The sequence below is a fragment of the Poecilia latipinna genome, unplaced genomic scaffold (genome assembly GCF_001443285.1).
Source record: "Poecilia latipinna isolate Pla-1442-1.1 unplaced genomic scaffold, P_latipinna-1.0 Scaffold637, whole genome shotgun sequence".
Taxonomy (NCBI): domain Eukaryota; kingdom Metazoa; phylum Chordata; class Actinopteri; order Cyprinodontiformes; family Poeciliidae; genus Poecilia; species Poecilia latipinna.
This window is the reverse complement of record NW_015113253.1, coordinates 201,711-221,082: the sequence shown is the minus strand read 5'-3', so window position 1 is coordinate 221,082 and position 19,372 is coordinate 201,711. Positions and strand designations below refer to the sequence as shown.

Below are 19,372 nucleotides of genomic sequence, written 5' to 3'. Positions count from 1 at the left end.
CCCCGGGAAAGAAGTTTAAAAAAGTTAAAAAAAAAAAAAAAAAAAAAAAAAAAAAAAAAAAAAATCTTTTTTTCAGTACCATCATCTCCAACTAAAACACAAAACACACTTTTTAAATATTTAGGATTGCTATTACCTCTGGGCCTCAAGATGTCTTATTACAGAATTCCACCAAAATAAAATAACATGTTAAATATTGTGTTTTTCAGTTTTCTTGAACTTTAACACTGTGCAATTAATTTAAATTTTTTAAAGACATTTAACACATGTATACCAGGAGGGATGTTTAGAGTGGAAAATAATGTAATTAGCAGTTCATGAACAAAATCCCACCCAGAATTTGACGAGGAAGAAAGCATTCTGAGGCCCTTTCTCGTAAAGTTCTTTCAGGCCTCCTTTTTTTTCGGGGAACTTGTCGTAGATCTGCCGGATTTCCACCGCCTCCAGGAGCGGGTCGCTGTAGGAAGGGTTGGTCTGTCCAATGTGGACAAACAGGTGTTTGCTGTACTGCAGTGGAAAAAGACCAGAGGTTCAAAGATGTCAGTTTAAAATCTTTATCACATCATCAGGAAAAAAAAATTCTGTGGGAACAATAAACAACTGACATAGGAAGCAAGTAAGCTTCAATGTGCCCTTCCTTACTTATCTGAGTTAAAATAAACTCAATTTTTATATCCACCTCCAACTAAACAAAAAGTGGATAACGATTGTGTAACACCAAAACACAGGTGAAGTTTGAGTACCTCTTATCATTTTAAGTATCTCACAAAGAGGGTACAATTTGAACAAACAAAATAACAAAACTGCTCCTCTGTGATCACCACAGAGGAGCATGTTTGGTAGAGACAATTCCCTTCCAAAGTTCAGCTTACATTGTCTGGGTCTCTCTGGACCTCCATGAAGGCTGAGTACTCCAGCATCCGTAGCTTAGATGAAGCAATCGTCCGATCTTGCCATACTGGAACTGCGGTCGCTGTTGGTGGAGGAGGGGGCGCCAAGGGCTCATAGGCTGGGCACACAGGCATGACACACAGGCATGAATAAACTGTCTGTTTTTATTTTTTTAAAACACTCACAAGTCATACCTACCTGGTATGGGTTGCTGTACAGGGCCTGGCAGGGTTGAGTATGGAGGCTGTACAAAAGGTTTGATGCTGAAAAACAACAAATGACCAAGTAAATTATAAGTATTTAGTTATAAGTATTTAGGTGCAAAACGTACTGCTAATGTCTCCAACTTTGTGTTTCTTATTGTGGTAATCTGTTAACTTGTAAGAATAATTATGTTTTGCTGCACCAGCTAGGCGTTAAGTTCACCTTCTTCAGTGCTACGTAATAGAACAAAACAGCACCAGTTAATATGATTTCCAGACAAATCACAGAAAACCAATTAAGGCTTTTGGTACTTTTAAAAGATCATCAACATTATGAGGAATTAAATGTTTATTCCCCTTTTTTCGATCAAATCTGAAGTAATTCATTTGCCTTGTGGTGGTTAATTCAACAACAGTGTAGGAAACAAACAATGCAGGTGTTCAGGAAGAGTTAGTGCTGTTTTGTGCTTAAATTCAGGTCTTGGCTAAGGAGAACTTACACATGGCTGGTGCAGATGGGCCCAGGAGTCCTTCCCGGGTTGACATCTAGAACCATCCTAGTGTTGAAAAATGTTATTCAGTAAAAAAAAAAAAAAAAAACCCTGCAATACCCACCTGACATAAAGCCTAACCTGCTTACTGATTTACTTATTTTTTGCAGCTTTTTATTTCTTGTACCAAGTACAAGTCAAAGTACAAGCCAGGATGTTTCTTGTGTTTACTTACTCCTGAGATGGTCCCGGCTGTACAGGGATTGGAGGAGGCCAGAACTGGAAGGCAAGAAAAAGAGATAAGTGTTTCATTATTTTTTTTTCAAATCTCTTCTTTTCACTGTGATAAGATGCATATGTAAAGTCATTTTTAATTATTCTCACTCGAGTTGGTTGGTACGGGGCGGGAGACAGAGGAGGAAGGTGATTCTTTATCATGCTCGGTGAGACAATCTGTGCGGATGACAGGGCGGCCATGTTCTGCAGGGCTTTGTCTTTGGATGCTTGATCCTGAAAATTAAGAGAGAAATATGGAAGAAATAATCAGCATATACATTTTTTTTCTCCCAAAAACATCTATGTTTGATAAATAAAACAACTCATTTAGCTGTCAAAGAAAGCTTGGAAAATTGTTAGCTTAGCAGTAAATCTGTGTTGTTCTGAATGAAAAGCATCTTTCAGAATAAAGCAGAGAAGGACATGGAGATGAAGCAGCATCGATCAAATATAAACAGTAGATGGTCAGTGGGTTATCAAGAACATTACAAGAAAAATAGGATAAAGTGATTAAAGCTAGATCCAAGAGACCACAAGACCCAAGAATATACAGGTAGCTCAAGATGTCTAAACCCATTCAATTTCAATCCAAACCCTTTGGAGGTTAAATCATCGCCTGAATTTCAGAAAGCACATCAAAAGACGAAAACATTTATATATGTATATATTTAACATTTTTTGTTTTAGATTGCAAAATAGTTTCATTTTGTACTGTAATCTCTTACTTTGCGACTGAAAGACAGATACCTCAGAAGTAGGACTCAGTGTTGAGAACGACACCTAATGCAAAGCAAGCAAGAGTTTGATTTCTGGCAGAGGCTGAGGGGCGAGAATGCGGGATCATAGAAGGGCTGTGCTATCTCTCCTTTAGCATTGGTTTATTAACCGGATAGCGATGGGGTGGGATGCCATGCCTGCAGATGGCCATAGCAAAAGGATAGTGCGCTAGTGCTGCCAAACAAAGGGGAGCAGGGAAGCATATTACACAAGGCAGATTCACTTACCAAATTCATCGCCTGAATCAAAAAAGAGAAAAACCATTAGTATTATGCACTTCTAATGTTTTGATGCTTACTTCTAAGGCATTTAAATTTGATAGTGATTTTAAATCTAAGGTCAGCATGAAAATGGAGTGAAATAAGTAAAACTTTTCGATTCAGCTAAAAAATATATTAGGTACAGTTTACCCATAGCTAATAAAGCATAGCTTGTTGCATCATGGGAAAACAAAATTTTCCATTTGAGGTTGATAGTCAACGTTATCTAAGATTTCAAGAATTTTTATCTTTAATTTAAAAAGCTAGTGGTAAGATATGCATATTATTAACAACTAAATGCAATTTGTCCTGTCTGATTTCTAATTGTTCCCAAACTAAATCTTCAGTGTAGTACATTAACTTTGCAGGAAGTGTATCAACTTAACTGTCAGTCCCAAATACTGATATGAAAGTCAATGTATTCTCGAAGTTAAGGAGGCAGTACCTCTTTCAGTTTTATACTTGCAACTTATGTTTGGATTATGTAGAGGCTTAGGACACGGTGACATAGTTGATAAAGTCTTAAAACAGGTGTTGTGCAATGTAAAACTTAGTTTACACCTCATTGTTACTAGGCAACAAACCCTTGAATCAGACTGTTAGGTGCTTAAAGCGAAGCTTCTAACATCTCATTAGGATAAACTAGGAAAAAGTGGTAGACACCACACTTTTGACTTAAATTAATGAAACATGACTGCAATGGATACTGACCTACTTTTCAGTACTTCACAATCTTGTCATCTTTTAACTTACAAAACAACATAAGCCTAAACATATGATATTAGCTATTGCTTATGACACAATGCAAACATAACAAGCATCCATATTAAGATATCATTATTAAATTGGAATATTACTAGCTATAATAAGGTGGGGTGCTATACGGTATTGAAGTATACCGAGGTACATACAATAGCAAAGGTCATTTAAAAAAATCTTCAAATTTGGTAAGTTCTTCACAGAAAACTTTAAATGTGCTCCATTTTTTCTTTATGAGTAAAGAGTGTACTTTCTGCAAAACGTTTTTCTTGTGATGCCATTCCTGCTTTGCAGTGGCATTATGTCCTCAACAGTCATGTGTGGTATTTAAGAGTAACTGCAGTGAATCTATGGCAGTAACTTTACCATGATGATACTACAATTATCCTATTCTTTTAATAAATGCACTTCTACATTTTGCTATGTTAACCTAACAGTTATTTTATTTTTAAAACTGATTTAAATTCAGAACTAACATCAACATGAATTGCTTAATTAGTTTCCCCAACAAGGATCGTTTGCGTCCAAATCTGCTAATGAATTTGGGAACCATTTTGCTTAGTGGCTCTTTAATGAGAAGTGGCTCTCTAGTGAGATTGGAAATGTTCCAAATGTCCAATCTAATTGGCCTATCTCTCATGACAACTTCTTCCCCTGAAATCTGCAGGTTCTAGAAAAAACTATAATGAAACAAGCAAGACGTCTTGCATGGCCAGGTTTAATTTCTCGTTTTAGATTTAGTTGAGGTAAATTTAGGTGGCACTGTATGTCTTACATATGACTATTTTGTTAGATTCCTGCAAGATTTTTGTCTTGTTTTTCATTCATATCACTCAGTTCTTAATCTGAGATTGACTGCCTGGACAACCAAAGAACCAGTATAGCACCAGTATAGTCTGATGGATCTTTTGGTTAGAATTACAACCAGTAACAAAGTACACCCCAGTATTTCAGAAAAGTTAATGATTTTAAAACAGTAGACATAACTAAACCCCAATCTGATTTTATCTCTTAAATAATGACAAAAATATCACCTCAAGATGCCCCGTTTTTATTAACCACAGCTTCCCAACCCCTGTTTGGGAGCCACTACTCTAGAAGGTTAGTCAGTCTTAGAAGTTTAATTTAATCTAATTTTTGCCCCACAGAATATAGTATTTTTAATTTGTAGAAGTATTAGAAGTAGATGAATTATATCAGTGTGGATATGCAAAAATTACTTAAAAAGTATAAAGAGTCCAGAGAATTTGAATAAGACAAGCTAAAAGGAGTTGTACAAAACTTTATATTGAGTTTTACAGAAGACTTTACAAACAAAGGAATAGATAAGAAACTGTAGATATCCAAGTGGGAGGAGCAGAAATCAGAAAGAAAAAAGATATAAAGAAGGAAAGAAGGAGAAGAGCAAAAAGTACAGTAAGCTGTGGAGGACAGAGACAGAGCTGGAGCAACATGCAACTAAATAAACTTTCTTTAGACTGGCTTAGCAATGCACGTTCAATGAAAGCAGAGACTACAGTAACAACCATTACAGCTTAATTTTTAGAATTCTGTGTACTGCTGTACAAATACAGGACTAAAAAAACATGCATGTCGATGTACTGGATGCAAAAAAGCAAATCTAATTTGTACTTTAAACTTTTGATTGCAAACAATTCTTTTGTTCACAGCAAGCATGCATCTTCTTGGGTTGCCAAAATGGGTTTTTCATGTAAGCAAAGATTGATAATCAGATTCTCAAATTAGCTGGTTAGTGCAAAGCCAAGCGTGTACCAGCCCTGCTGAGGTGAAGCGCATACCTTTAGCTTTGACTGGATCTCGCGAGATTTTCTCCGGGCGAGAACCTGCAAATGGCTAGAAACCTGCACAGAAGAATAGCCAAGAGAAGGGAAGAGGAAAGAAGACATGGAGGGAAAGGACACGGGGAAGAAAGGGAGAAGCCGTAACCAAAGAGGAAAGAGACGCCCAGTCAGTGTTGCCGGGAGGCGGGCCGGCGGGACCTACCTTAATACCCGCCTGGTATTCACGAACTTTCTTCCGTGCTAACACCTGTATGTGACTAGACACCTACAGGGGTGTGAAACAGTTTTCAACAAATAAATAACATGCAATCAAATTCATGCATGCACAACCATGCAGGTGCATACTTGTAGAGCGTATGCTAACTCTTTACTGAAACAACGGAAATGTTCAGAGGTCAGAACAGTTGCTAAAAAACATTGACAGGTGAATTTAAAGGATAAGGTTGGTAACTATACACTTTAGTGAATAGGTTTCTTGTAACGTGGCAGTTAGCTGTGGAATAATGCTGGAGATAAGTGATGATAACACAGAATCCGAAGAAACAGCCAGAAAAAGTTATGAGACTGACTGCCATCAACAGCAAAATCTGGTGCTTTTAACACAGTTTCTTTTTGCTTCACCTAAATACTTCAGCTCCTTCTTGAAACAGCAATACATCTAATAGGTCAACACTACACAAAAACATGTACCTTTTAGAAATTAGAACTTAGAAGCTTTAGAACCACAACAAAAGTGAAGCCACTTTTAGAGGGCTTTGTTGTATTTTATTGTTAAAGTCAACAGGCCATGCAAACACAGATTTTTCTCTTTTTTATTAAAACATGTCGGAGAAATATTCATTAAGACACATGCGTAGCTCGGAGATCCTCTGTTTCAATATGATGGCAAATAAGATCTGAACCTATTGTGTGATGAATACAATTTATTTCACCACTAATGTGTGCATAATGCAGCACAAATATACTTCTTACACTTTTAGACTATTAGTTTAATGCTTTTAAGACAGATTAGCCTCTGGCAATGAGCCAACAATGGCATAGTTTTAATTCCTTCCAGCAAAAACACTTACAATGACCAAGTTTGAGAATATTTTTAGAAACAGCACTTTATTCTGTCATGTCTTTTTATATTTTCAAGTTAAGTAGGTCAAAGGAATTACTACTTGTTTTACACAATTTGTTGGAATAAACATAAAATAAAACCAGAATTTTCTTTTAAAATCTCAGACTGGTTTCTGTCTTTTTATTTAGTGGATTATAGTTACCAAAAGTGACCCAGCATAATCATGCATGTTTTTCTTTTTCATTGCTAGCACAAGTTTACCTGTTTTCGCGTGCGGGTTTTGCCTGTCCTCAGCTTGATGTATCTTGCTATCAGTTCGTTTCGACCTGTAACAAAAAAGCAGAAAGAAAAGTTATGAACGGCAGTTACACAAACATTATATTGTACATCCCCAATTGGACACTTGGTGGCAGTGTGGTCTTTTGAGTCATCTCATTGCCTCAGAGTTAATCAACACAAAGATTCACAATACTTCCATTGTTTCCTGTTACATGTTTCTGACAGTAGAAATAGGAAGGTTAAATTGTTTTGTCTTTACATTTTGATTTGCTTGTTTAACAATCCATAATATGTCTTCCCATTGCTATGGAGTACAATTACAAACATAACCATGTTTTTCAAGACATAACATCTCCACTCAAAATTCCGCCCAACAGCTTGTGCAGATCATAGCCGCTTATGCTAGGTTGTACTTTTGCTAATGTGCAATGCCTTTACATTAAACTTTTGTTTTTATCAGGTAAAAATTCCCCCTGGTGCATGAGACGCCCAAACAAGCTGCATGATTTTGCCTTATGGGAAACCGGGTGCATAGGAGGTTTTGAGTTTTCTTCTCTGCCAAGTCACGCTTATTGGGTTTCTGTGGAAATGAGGCTGAAATGAGAGGTAGAACCACCATATCATTAAAATAATGCTTCCAAATTTGCTGACAGAAAATTATGCTGAGAAAACTGGTCAAGACGTGCCTTTTTAAACCCAAAGAGTTTAACAGCTCTCCAGATGCATAATGACAGGAGAAACAAGTCTTGTAGTTGGCCTCCAGAAGGCACTGGTTATTGCAATTACCATAAAAGTACCACAGGCCATCTTCAACAGGCTTACAGCACTCATCGTACTAACCAACCAGTCAGTCCGGCAGTCAGCCAGCAAAGCAGAGCTGCGCCGTCTGCCGATACTGAGGGAGCCCCTCCCCTTTTGCCCCAGGCCAAGGATGGACACACCCGCTCCAGCGCCTCCACATTCCTAACATTCCTGTAAGCCTGTCACATCTGTGCTGGCCAGTCTGATTGGGCCTACAAACACAGAGCTTGGCTGAGTGCACACATGCTCAAATGAACTTCCAGCTTTGGGAGAAACAGGGGTTAAAGCTGGGGTGAAGGCCATCAGGCTCGGGTATGGGGATGGGGGATGATCGCTTATAAAGGGGCAAAAAGGGCAGCTGAAAAGGGCAGGGGCTCTTGGAGAAAACACAAAGCCATAACTGTCTCTGCCAACAACTGCCACCTGGCAGCGAGGCAGCCGCTTTTCCCAAAACAACACCACCGTGTGACCCCGCAGCTAACGGACAACAGCACCTGCTGCAGACCGTCCTAGTGGAGGATGGCAGGGAAAGAATAACGCCGGCTCAACCCCCACCCAACTGTCACTCTTAGTCTCTTCAGCTGGAGGGGGAAGGAGAGTGAACGTTGCATCACTGAGGTGGAAAGAATTTCACTAAAATGTCACAGTGAATTACTCAATGATGTACAAGTGAAATAATTAAAGGTAAGAATTTTTCTCCAAAACGTGAGCCAGATTTAAAACAACTGAAGTAAAGTTTTCGGTTCAACAGTGAGCCAAATTGGCTTCTTTGCAATTACAGTCATTCTAGAAAAAAAAAAAAAAAATTATATAAAGATCCGGCGCAGATTTAGAAAACATTGGGCCCCTAGGCTAAAGTCAGCATAGTGCCATACCCAGATATTACTAAGGACTGATAGTTAGGTACACAGTAGTACTTATTGACCCTTTGCAAGTGACATCACACTCTTCAAAATCAGCTCACACCCTCTTGACATATGTCAAAACAACCTATATGCACACATTAACTTCTGTGATAGACAGCTGGTAGCCTAAATTAGCTTTTTGTTGGCTGCAGAGACAAGAATGCAAACAAAACTCATCATTTTATTATAAACCTTTTGATGAGGAAGATGACACTGGTGGATAGCAGCAGCAAGTCATGAATAAGTACTGTCAGCCCTTGGTGTGTTCACGGATTTGAAGCAACTCGGTTTTACAAGGTAAGAAGATAAATGTTCATGTAGTTCATTAATAATCTAAATGAGCAAGATACAATAAATGAAAAAGGTACCAGTGTAATTATTAGTAACCATGAAGAGAATGCTCCACCATTGTATAGTCTGCCATGTTCAAAATAACTGGTAAACAACTTTTGAACACTTTTAACTCCACTCTGGTCTAAGAGGTGCCCTTCTTTCGCAGACAAATTAGCTTTACTTCAAGTAGAAGCCGTGGTAACATTGCCAAAAACAACTTGGGAAAACAATCACTCTGTCCAATACTCTAGACCATCTGTTATGGCGCCTCAACTTGATTACGTGACGTAGTTGAAAAGGGTCAACAGGGCTTCACCACAAGAAAACAGAATATTTCCAGAATGTATTAGAGTTTATGAAAAGGAAACAATTCTAGAAATGTCTTCATCTATGCAAAATAATGCTGCTAGTAACTACAACAGGTCTGTGTGTAAGTCATGATGCCCTTATTGCAGTACAAAAAACCCCCAAAACAGGCGTGAAGCACATAACTAAGTTCTACTGTTGTTACTTTAGGTTGGCAGCGGAAGTGTAATTAATTATTTATTCAAATAGTTGGATGCTAGTAGTTAATTTGAAAATCCATGAACTTTAAACTCATCATCGGATATAAATGGACAGAACTTATAAAGCATGTTTCCAGTCAGTTTGACTGATCAAAGCCACATTCACCCTCTTATTCTCACCAGTACACCAATTATCAGACAAACTGTGGTTCAGTGTCTTGCCCAAAGGAACGCTGACATGTGAGAAAGCTGGAATCAAACCTACAACCTTCCAATTGGAAGACAATGCAATGCTACCCACTGAGTCACAGTCACCCCAGACTTCCACATTTTCTATGGAACCATTCAAAATAATCTGAGACATTCATTAATTTACTTATAAGACCATGCGTGGGCTGTTGCCCTCCTAAATCTGCGATTTAATCACACAGAGAGGCATTAATTTTTACTCTTTGTAGTCAAATGTTAATTTCTTGCTCTCTGTTCCATTTCCCTACACAGAATTGGGAAAATGGAGATTTTGTTTACTCTTCTCTGTCTACATAAAACATGTTGCAAGACACAGGAAATTAATTGAGCTTATTTCATTGAGCACGTTTAGGTCCAGACTGAGACTACTAGAAATGACTTCCTTAAATTGTGACTGTTTTTAATTATTTGTATGGCATTATGTAGCTAACTGTAACTTTTCTATCTCTTCGCCGACTCCCTTTAAGCCTTGTGTGTAGAAACGGGGTCCAACCGACCCCACACACATAAAACTTGTATCATTTGCCATAGTTCTCTACGTTTGCCTCAGTCCTCGCACGCACAGGGGTTAAAAAGAGGTTTCAATCTCAATGGGACAGTCTTGGTTAAAATAAGGTTAAATATTTAACAAATAAAAAATAAATCACTTGTTTATGACTGGAAAAGATACCTACTGTAATACTGGGGAAGCTGTCAGTTGTGAAGGGAGTCTTCACAACAGATGGACTCAGTACAACTGGGGCCCACAATTGCATTATTTGTTATATTTTCAGCTGGTGGGATTCGCTTTCACATTCTACTGTGTCAAACAAGGCAAACCCTTTGAAAAAAACTGTTACCTCCCTCTCCTGTGATAGCACTGCACTAAGAACCACTGAAGAAAGTCACATGAAAATCTCTTAAGAAAACAGAAATACAACTTTTACAAATTTACAAATTACAAATTTTAGCAGCTCTACAAACATAAGACCACAAGCCATTTCTCCTGCTAGCATTAGACTTACGTCTTTGCTTTGGTTGCATTTACCCAGAATGCCCTTCTCTATTGTAGCGGTCTATGGTCCGCTTGTGATTCACATACTGTATAGATTTGAACCTGCCACAGTTCAACTTCAACCAAGCCAAGACCTATGTTTTATTGGCATACCAGAGGTAGCTTTTTTGGTCTGCGTCAGAGCTTGATTGTGCTTTCCCCAAACGAACCGGACTTTCCAGGCAAACGAACTAGAGTTTGACTAAAATAGACTAAACACGGCTGGTGTGAATGCACTCTAAGATAATAAGCTACATTTTTAAAGAACTTTGATCTAATAACACTGTATCTTAGCAGACTTATGTTTTGAACAACCACCTTCTGAAACACACACAAAGAGAAACTCTACTTTCAAAGACAACCAAAAATTAAAGAGACAGCTGTATTTAGAAACATCTTCCTGCTAATTATGACCTTTGTCTGTTCTTTCTTCATAATGAAGACCCAGCAGAACTGGTTGTGTTGGGTGGCAGTTATCTTTTTTTTTTAGACTGATTGCTTCCTTAAACCTTTTACCAGAAATGATTTACAGCACTGTGGGTCTACAGCTGCAGCAGCTGACATCTGTTCAGACTTGACATTGTGGTCTGAAATGGGGGTGGAACGGGAGGTGGATGGCGTTGGGAGGGTCAGATAGCCAAAAGTCCACACTTCAGGGAACTATAACAGGTGAATAAAAACAGACTCACACTCATTCATTTGAGTGCATAGCCTCATTGTCCTCAGCTTCCCCAGTATTGCACTTTTGTCTGCAGCAGCACTTTCAAACCTATCTTGATTCTCTTGGTGATTGCTCAACAGTCAGTCAGATAGCTGCAGGCCGCCATTCTTAACTCCCCTGACAAGACACACCCATCTTTCTCTTTTTTATATGACCACTGGAATTTTCCACTTCCATGCTAAGATAGCGAGCAAAAAGGTAATTCCTATTCAGTCATCACAACCTTACCTCTCTACAGCTCCATCTCTCCCCCGAACCCTTTTAACTCCCTTATTTTCCTCCCTCCTCCCTTCACATAACATTGAGGTAATCCTAAATTGTTAACATACTGCTCAGCCATGACTGAAAACATTCCTAACATCTCAGCGAGGGAGCTGACAGGAAACACCAGGCCTGCGTAGTCATCAAACACCGTGCTCAGGCCCTGCTCCCATATCTGTACCCATATGTTCTCCCACACCCGTGCATGCACTGAACCTGTTCTAATTTGGACCTCGAAGGTCAGAACAGACACCGACCATGCTTTGGAACTTTTCTCCATTTTCATACCCAGAGTGCTTTGCAATAGTGACAGCTGCAGGGGTGTGGAAGCAAAGAGGTGCGTGGTACACCTGTTGAGACCAGAAAACGCAGGTGAACGGCATGTCAGCACAGCCCCGAAGCAAAACAAGAAGGGCTACATTTTCTTTTCCAGATGCTTCCTTTGAATTCAGCATATAAAAATTGTCAGCTATTCGTTTTACAAATAATCTTAAAGGCTCAATCATCCTTTGATTGTTTTGTTTTTAATACTTTGCTCAACAAAAAATTGCTGATGGAAACTGTGTTAATGGTTATGTTCCATTTCGTGAATGAATCCTTGCTAAGCTGCGAGCATACAATATTATCTAACTAGGTACAAGTATAATTGTTTTTGTCTACACAGTTCCATGTTATTTATTTTCTACTGGTTTTGTTGCTTTGCATTCCAGTTCTAAATACGTCAAAGGTATTCTTTTGGATTCAGGCCTGGAGTCATACTAGTTTCACTCTTATTTACTTGTTTGGGGCTGTTGTCATGTTATAAAACTCCTCTCAAGCCAAACCTCTTGAGGTGATGTGTCATATTTTGTTTCCTATTTAGGTAAACAAACCGTGTATTTTACCTTCCATCTTATATTTGGAGAGTCTTATTATGTTATGTTGTTAACAGATTTTCAGTTATAATCTCCCGTGCTTTGCAGAAGTACCTCGCTGATTCAAAGTTGTGGGGTGTTAAAGTTCTCATTCAATTAAGTAAAAGCATGATTGTTTTTTCTACCTGGCAGAGAAAGGTAAAAACAACATGCGTGATAAAAATCTAATAACTGCTTAACAATAACACGGTTGTAGACGACCTACACAGGAGCTTACGTTTACAGTAACAGGTCTATTTGAGCGGTGATTCACATTCCAGGCCTTGATGGTAAGAGAATGTCATTCAATCTTTTGGAAATATCTCCCACTCCAGTTTTAAAGTTATCTCCACCTACACCTTTCACACACTCTTGCATCTCAACATCACAAACATCCCACTCACATGTGATATCAACAGAATGCTCTAAACAGTGTAATTATTTCCGTTTCTGTTTAATTCTGCAATGAAGTTTTTATTGTTTAAGCAACTAAACCAAAGTGCTCTTCCGGTGGTTTGGACACAGAAGCACATATGTGCCGAAACCATTATAAGAAAAACTTTTTTATTCATGTCCTAAAACAGCTTAAATATTTCCTTATGTGAGAGGTTACAGCAGAACATAACTTTTCCTTGAACTCTCTGTAACCCTAAAGTTATCTGAATGAAAATAAATGCCACTGGTCTAGACAGCCTTGTGGAGCACAGATTACACTTGTATAAAACTGTATACTAGCTAATGGAAATTTGCAAAGGTTTCCCACAAAATAATAATAATAGAAAAAATCCTGGCAGAAAAAAAGTGGAATTCCCAATGGGAGGGATGACTTGTCTGCTTTTGGAGGCCACTGTGAGTCTGAGACTGCAAGGTAGACAGTATTACATGCTGTGCAATCGTTAACATTCCCCTAACCTAACGTCAGGGCAGCTTTTAGAAATCTGAGGTAATCACCTTGTGAGGGGGCTTCTTCTGGGGCATGCTTTGGCTCTGCCAGTAAAGCCTCAGATGACTTATTGTAAATGGAGAGCGCGTTTAGTGCCCCAGGGAAAAAACAACCTTTAAAAGGGGTTCTGACAGTTTGTTGCTATGGCAGAAAGTTTGTGCTTAACCTTCTTTCTTGATGATTTTCTCGTACCAAACCTTTTGAGACAGCACACTTTTAACAAATAGGACTGGAACATTATTAAGTTAAAATAAAACATTCTATTTATTTATACTCGCTTCCACGGAAAGGATAAAACATACTTATTGTAAACTGTCATACGGAAAATTATGCCTCCTCAACGTACAGTGATCTTGTTTTATTTTGTTCCAATTTTCTTGAGAACTGAGTTCAGTTTCTCTTGACAAGATCAAATCAAATTTACAAACATGTACATCACATGCAACAATCACATCTTCTGTGACCTCTAATGTAAAGCAAAGTTTGGGATTTCCAGCATAATGACGCTGGTTCACTTTACATGGTTGCCACCATGCTAACTTATGTTGTTCCTGATTTAAGATCAATACACTGGAAGCAACAGCTCTCATGTAATCACTCAAACAACAAACCAAAGCGATAAAACATTTCCTCCACATGGAGAGGCCCGTATGCCTTTCATTTAAATGACATAGGAAGACATTAGGCCACAGGACAAAAACACTACAACAAATTTAGCACTGTGGCGTACACACTCAGATCACTCGATAAGCCAGGCTGCCACAGACTTTTCCTAGATGTCAAAAATTACCCCACACTGGTTCTGCAATAATGATGGGTTATCTCAACAGAATTATGTAACAGAATGCAGCTAAAGCAAACTGAATACTCTAAAATTTGTTCCAGTAAGAAGCTGAAGATTCAAAATGAATGTTAATTTTGTTTCTTAATGCATACTTCTGAAAAGAACTCTAAGGGTGTGTGTTACTCTCCAAGCTGTCACAACTGTACTCAACTGTACACAACTGAGCTCAACCTGTACTCAGGTTAAGCTCATCAAGGACTCTATAAAATGTTAAATACCAAACACATTTTATAAAGCAAAAGGGTGTGGATGGCAAAACAAAATCAATTCAGCCATTTATAGTTTACAATTTAAGCCTTCTGGACTGAGTTGGTTTAATCTTTGTAGATCATTTCTTAAAAGCAAGATATATTCAACTCATTTAGGAGTATACAATCATGAACAAAACTTAGCAGTTTATGTGTTTGCCATGGATGTTTTCTTTTTTATTTAACATGAATGTATTTGTTCCAATTTAAATGCATCATGCTCATTTCATTGCTACCTACAAGTTTTTATCCCATTTGGCTCCAAATAAATATGGTAGATGGCATCAATCTGTCTCTGAAGTAAATTGGGCTCAATATTAGCAAATTCTGTATTTCTACAATCCACAAAATATATGGCACACTAATATAAGTGAAATAAAATAAGATTGTGGGAAATTATTATCAGATAATGAATCTATTAATCAAAGCAATTCTTTTTTATTCTTTTTGACTGATTCTGCTACTCATTTTGCCTCGCCTTTGCACCTTAAGTTGAAAAGCTCAACAGACGACAAACAAAAGCAGCTACACTAGTTGAATAAACTTAGGTATGTCCTTGTCCTTCAGTTTCCAAATCTGTCTGACAAATGAGCGGATGGGATTCCATCTTGGGTGAATCACACCAAAAGAATCTAATCTGACGTCAATTGCCAAAAAGCCTCCCACAAACAAACAATTATCTGCAAACCAAAACACAAACTATCTAAAAGCTTATTGCCTGAGATTGATTGTTGCAAAAAATAAATAATCTCACAAAACCTAGACTTTTGGGCTATCAGGGACAAGAGAAACAGAAAATCACTCCAGTCAACATTTATTGCTGTTCTTTCTTCCAAGTTAAGATGCAAATCTAATCAAAGATGTATTTTAAAGCTGTCATTTATATATACAAAATATTTTTAAATACTTGTTAAAACTCTCACTATGTCATGAGAGTATAATATGAGACTGATAATCTGTGAAAAATCAATCTCCTCTGCCTTCTTCCAGCGCTCCTACTGTCATCTACACAAATGCACCGCTCATTCAGAAACGACCTATCAGAACCAGGAGGAGGCCCTTAGCACTGTCAATCAAACTTGTGTACACACCTCTCAACCCCCCCGCCCCCGCCTTTGCTCTCTGCTACTACAGCTGGTTCTCCACAATGGAGTCTGCCATGAATGCTCAGACAAGTAAACATGGCCACCGATAATGGCAGATAAACACTTTTCCTGTGATGGCAAGTTGTTTCTCTGCCATCAGCACATACACCAATATATTACACTGTCATGACACAGTGACAGTTTCAACAAATATGTAAAAAAACATATCCTTGTAAAAGTTACAAACTGAAGCTTTAACAATAGAAAATGGGATGAAAATAATTAAAGAGAAGTGTGATTAAATTGCTGCACCTGGATGCTATTGATTCTGCTAGAACACTTGCCAGTATGGCCATCTGGAGGTTTTAAGCTCATCAAGGACTCAACACCTGCAATTTTATGAACATATGGCAGGAAACAACACAACCACATGGATATTTAAATACTTCAACAGCAGAGCATGCCAATGCAATGTTTTTGTTCTTAAGTCTTGGTTCATGCTGTGCTAATTGTCTTTAATATAACCAAGTGATTCAGCATCAAACAGAAGATTTTAACCAGTCACCCACAGGCAATGTTTGCTAGTACTGCAAGTTTGGAGAGAGAAAAAAAAAACTGATTGTAGCTGAGTGATAAAAGACAAGTTTGGAGAGAAGGCAGAGAAGGAAGAGCCTGAGTGTGAAAACCAGGTCATAAATAAGAACCTTCTGCAAAAACAGACTAGTATAAATCAGGCGGTAAGAGGAGCTGAGTCTCTTTCAGGACAGCAATAACCACCTCTGAAAGTGCTAGTGTGACTGGAAGAACCTGCCCGTGGGTCACAGCTCAACAGGTACAGACCTGTTAAACAGAATTACCTGTGGAAAGAAAACGCTCACCTCTGGGTTTAAGTTGTGACATGAAAACCGAAAGAGGAAGAAAAATCATTTTCTTATTTGTTTTTAAAGCAGCAGAGTATAAATCTGCCTGTTTTAATCCCCAAATCACTGCAACATATACGGTTTCTCCACTAATTAATGGAGAAACCATATATGTTGCAGTGATTTATAAGCACTTATTAATAAGTGCTTATTAATAAGCACTTCTTCTGGGTTTATATCCCTGTAATTGTTGTTCTGCTCTGGCCGTGTACTCACCATACATTTTTCCCTCATCTGACAGGATAATTTTCCTTCTGCCACAGGGAGGGTAGATGGCGAGGGCCTCCTGAAAACTCTGCTCAATATCTGGGCTCCAAACGCCCTCTGCATCTCCGTCCATGGTCTTGTCCTCATTTTCCCCGTCCAGCCCATCTTCTGGGCTACCGTTGGCACTCCACTCGTTGGACGCAATGGTGGCGGCTCCCCCTGGGCCCGACCCTGAGCCCCAAGATCAAAGGATCAGTGGGAAATCTGTGGAACAAAACAGTGCAGAAGTTTTTATCAATCAGCAGTGAAGCTTCAGTCACAATTAAGGTTATTTAATTATAATTTCACAATGCCTAACTCTCATGGACAGTGAGGTAACCTTTCTTTTTTGAATATGAGACAAAAAAGGTTCACACACATTTTGGTTTCCCCAAATTTTTGGATGCATAGGCAGATCCAAGTTGTATTAAGGTTCAAATTTGTAAATCCCAGACATTACAAACATATCTGTTGTCTGGATAATCTATAGAATTCAACAGAAATATATTTATTGCAAGAGCTTTTAGGAGTAGAAATGCACAATATGTTGTCAAAAACATTGAGATCGGCTGATAATAATTTTTTAACATACCAGCATTGGTCCGATAAATAACGCTGCCGATATTAACAACAGATATTTATTTCCATCTTGTTGGTCATGTGGTACTTTTTTGGTCTTGTGAAAGTAACAGTGATGCAGCACAGGACTGTAGGAAATTAAATTAAAGCAGAGAAACAATGGTGAAGTCAGCAACATAAATGTCGGACATTTATATAGGGCCAGAATTTCATATTGGTTTATCCCTAGTTAGGACAGCAACTGACCTTAAGCTACTCCACCCACTTTTTGTCTTCTGCTTTAACCGTTTTTCTCTAATATTTTAGAGTGCCCTACTGACAGATGTAAAGAAAATGCAGAAAAAGTAATCAAATGTTGAAAAATCCATCACATTCACTACATAGGCTCCACTAAACTAATGCTCCAATTTCTCTCCCACCAAATGCTGCTGGATATAATCAGAGCATGTGGAACTATTTCTGGTTAACATTTTAGAAACATTGCATACGAACCATGTGTTTGGAAAATTATGAGTGACAAATTTAACAACTCCATAAAACAATAATGGGATTTAGGCATCACTGGAAGGAGTCTTGATTAAAGGAAGAATGAGGTCAACAAGAATAACTCATCACAATGAGAAGGGCAAAGCTTTTAAAGTTTGGCTGAGCACTGGCAGAACATCCAAGTCTCTTTGCTGCTCTTTATGTATGATATCATGTCAGATTACAGCAAAGAGTTACATGAAAAGATTGCTTCAGCTTTTCAACAGCCAATTTAGCAAAATGCTCATGTTATTTTTGCCAAAATACTTTGCAATGTGTGACCTACATCGCTTTAGCAAACTGGTAGAACATCTAAGCAGTTAAGCTTTAAACAAACTCCTTAGTAAGAGAACAGTTTTAGAGCTCACTGTTAAAGACGGTGCAAAATGATAATCATTTTGTAAAACGATTATCCGCAAAATCCAAATAACTTTGTTTTAAGCGACACTAAATCATTATTAGATTTACTTATTTTGTATGAGTAATGACAGCACCAAAGCCGCGTAGAGAATTAATTCAAACAACACATGACTAAAACTTTCTTGAGAATTGTGTGTCAGATAATTACAAGCCATAGTTTCTGTCTTTAAGACACTCAACCAGTTAGGCAACTAAATAGAAGTTTGGAAACTCTTTTGCTGTTTGAGCTGGACGAGCAAGTTTCATGACTACATGAACACACTGATCCGAGATAACCAACAAGCAAACAAGTTAGAAGTTTCTATGGATACTTCTTTGGTTATTATTCTAGCAAACTGATCTCCAAAGCGAATACTTCTTAGATACTCTGTAAATACATTAGTCACTGGAATTTGTCGGCTCGTTTGATGCTCCTTTTCCCTCAATAATGTTTTCACTATAACAATACAAAGGAGAGAGAGCTGTGAGAATTCATGTAAAGCACAAGGATAACACTCTATTTTCCACAGCCATGTCACTATCACTATACTTTAATTCGATTTCTCTCGAATGCTTAGATGAATTCAAGATATTTCATAAAACAAAGTTTAAAGACCCCAATAATCAGCATTGGTCTCTGAGAATGCTTGTGGTTTGGGAACTGTTTCCCAATGTGGTCGGATTATAGCTGACTGCAGGAAAAGATCTTAAGTATTTTTCAAGCTGTCTTTTTGACATTGTATTGTTTCAGTAATAAAAGTCAATGAGGTAATGATCCTCCCAGGATGGTTCTCTTTCTGTTTTAACATTTCACCAGACACTGACTAATGTGAAGTAAAATGGATAAATACAGGGGAATGAAACATTTTCACCAAATATATGACCGTTTTGAGTTTACAAGACAAGACTAAGGCAGCTATAATGATTTCAAAGAATTTAGCATGATTGCCATATTTTATTATTTATATTAAAGATTGTGAGGCGATGTGACAGTAAGTGAGGTTTGGAAAACCATTTCTTACCCCTTTTTTACTTTATTGAAACAGTAACGAATCACAGATACCACCGTTTGCTCCAAAT

The 19,372-nt window shown here is 38.0% G+C and overlaps 1 protein-coding gene across 10 annotated transcripts in view; it reads right to left on the bottom strand.

Annotated features, from left to right (window-relative positions):
* tead3b (TEA domain family member 3 b) overlaps positions 1–19,372 on the bottom strand; it is a 36,615-nt gene that overhangs the window by 5,793 nt on the left and 11,450 nt on the right. For 2 of the 10 annotated variants that reach the window (XM_015043520.1, XM_015043521.1), the window contains 11 exons: positions 16,760–17,014; positions 6,784–6,848; positions 5,662–5,724; positions 5,457–5,519; positions 2,866–2,877; positions 1,970–2,095; positions 1,821–1,864; positions 1,595–1,651; positions 1,090–1,154; positions 873–1,009; positions 334–507 (listed from right to left, as the gene is read on the bottom strand). In XM_015043520.1, the coding sequence (XP_014899006.1) occupies positions 334–507; positions 873–1,009; positions 1,090–1,154; positions 1,595–1,651; positions 1,821–1,864; positions 1,970–2,095; positions 2,866–2,877; positions 5,457–5,519; positions 5,662–5,724; positions 6,784–6,848; positions 16,760–16,883 (930 nt within the window). In that variant the 5' untranslated portion in view covers positions 16,884–17,014. The remainder of the gene's footprint in view (positions 1–333; positions 508–872; positions 1,010–1,089; positions 1,155–1,594; positions 1,652–1,820; positions 1,865–1,969; positions 2,096–2,865; positions 2,878–5,456; positions 5,520–5,661; positions 5,725–6,783; positions 6,849–16,759; positions 17,015–19,372) is intronic. The other 8 variants (XM_015043522.1, XM_015043524.1, XM_015043525.1 and 5 more) reach the window with 8 other exon arrangements.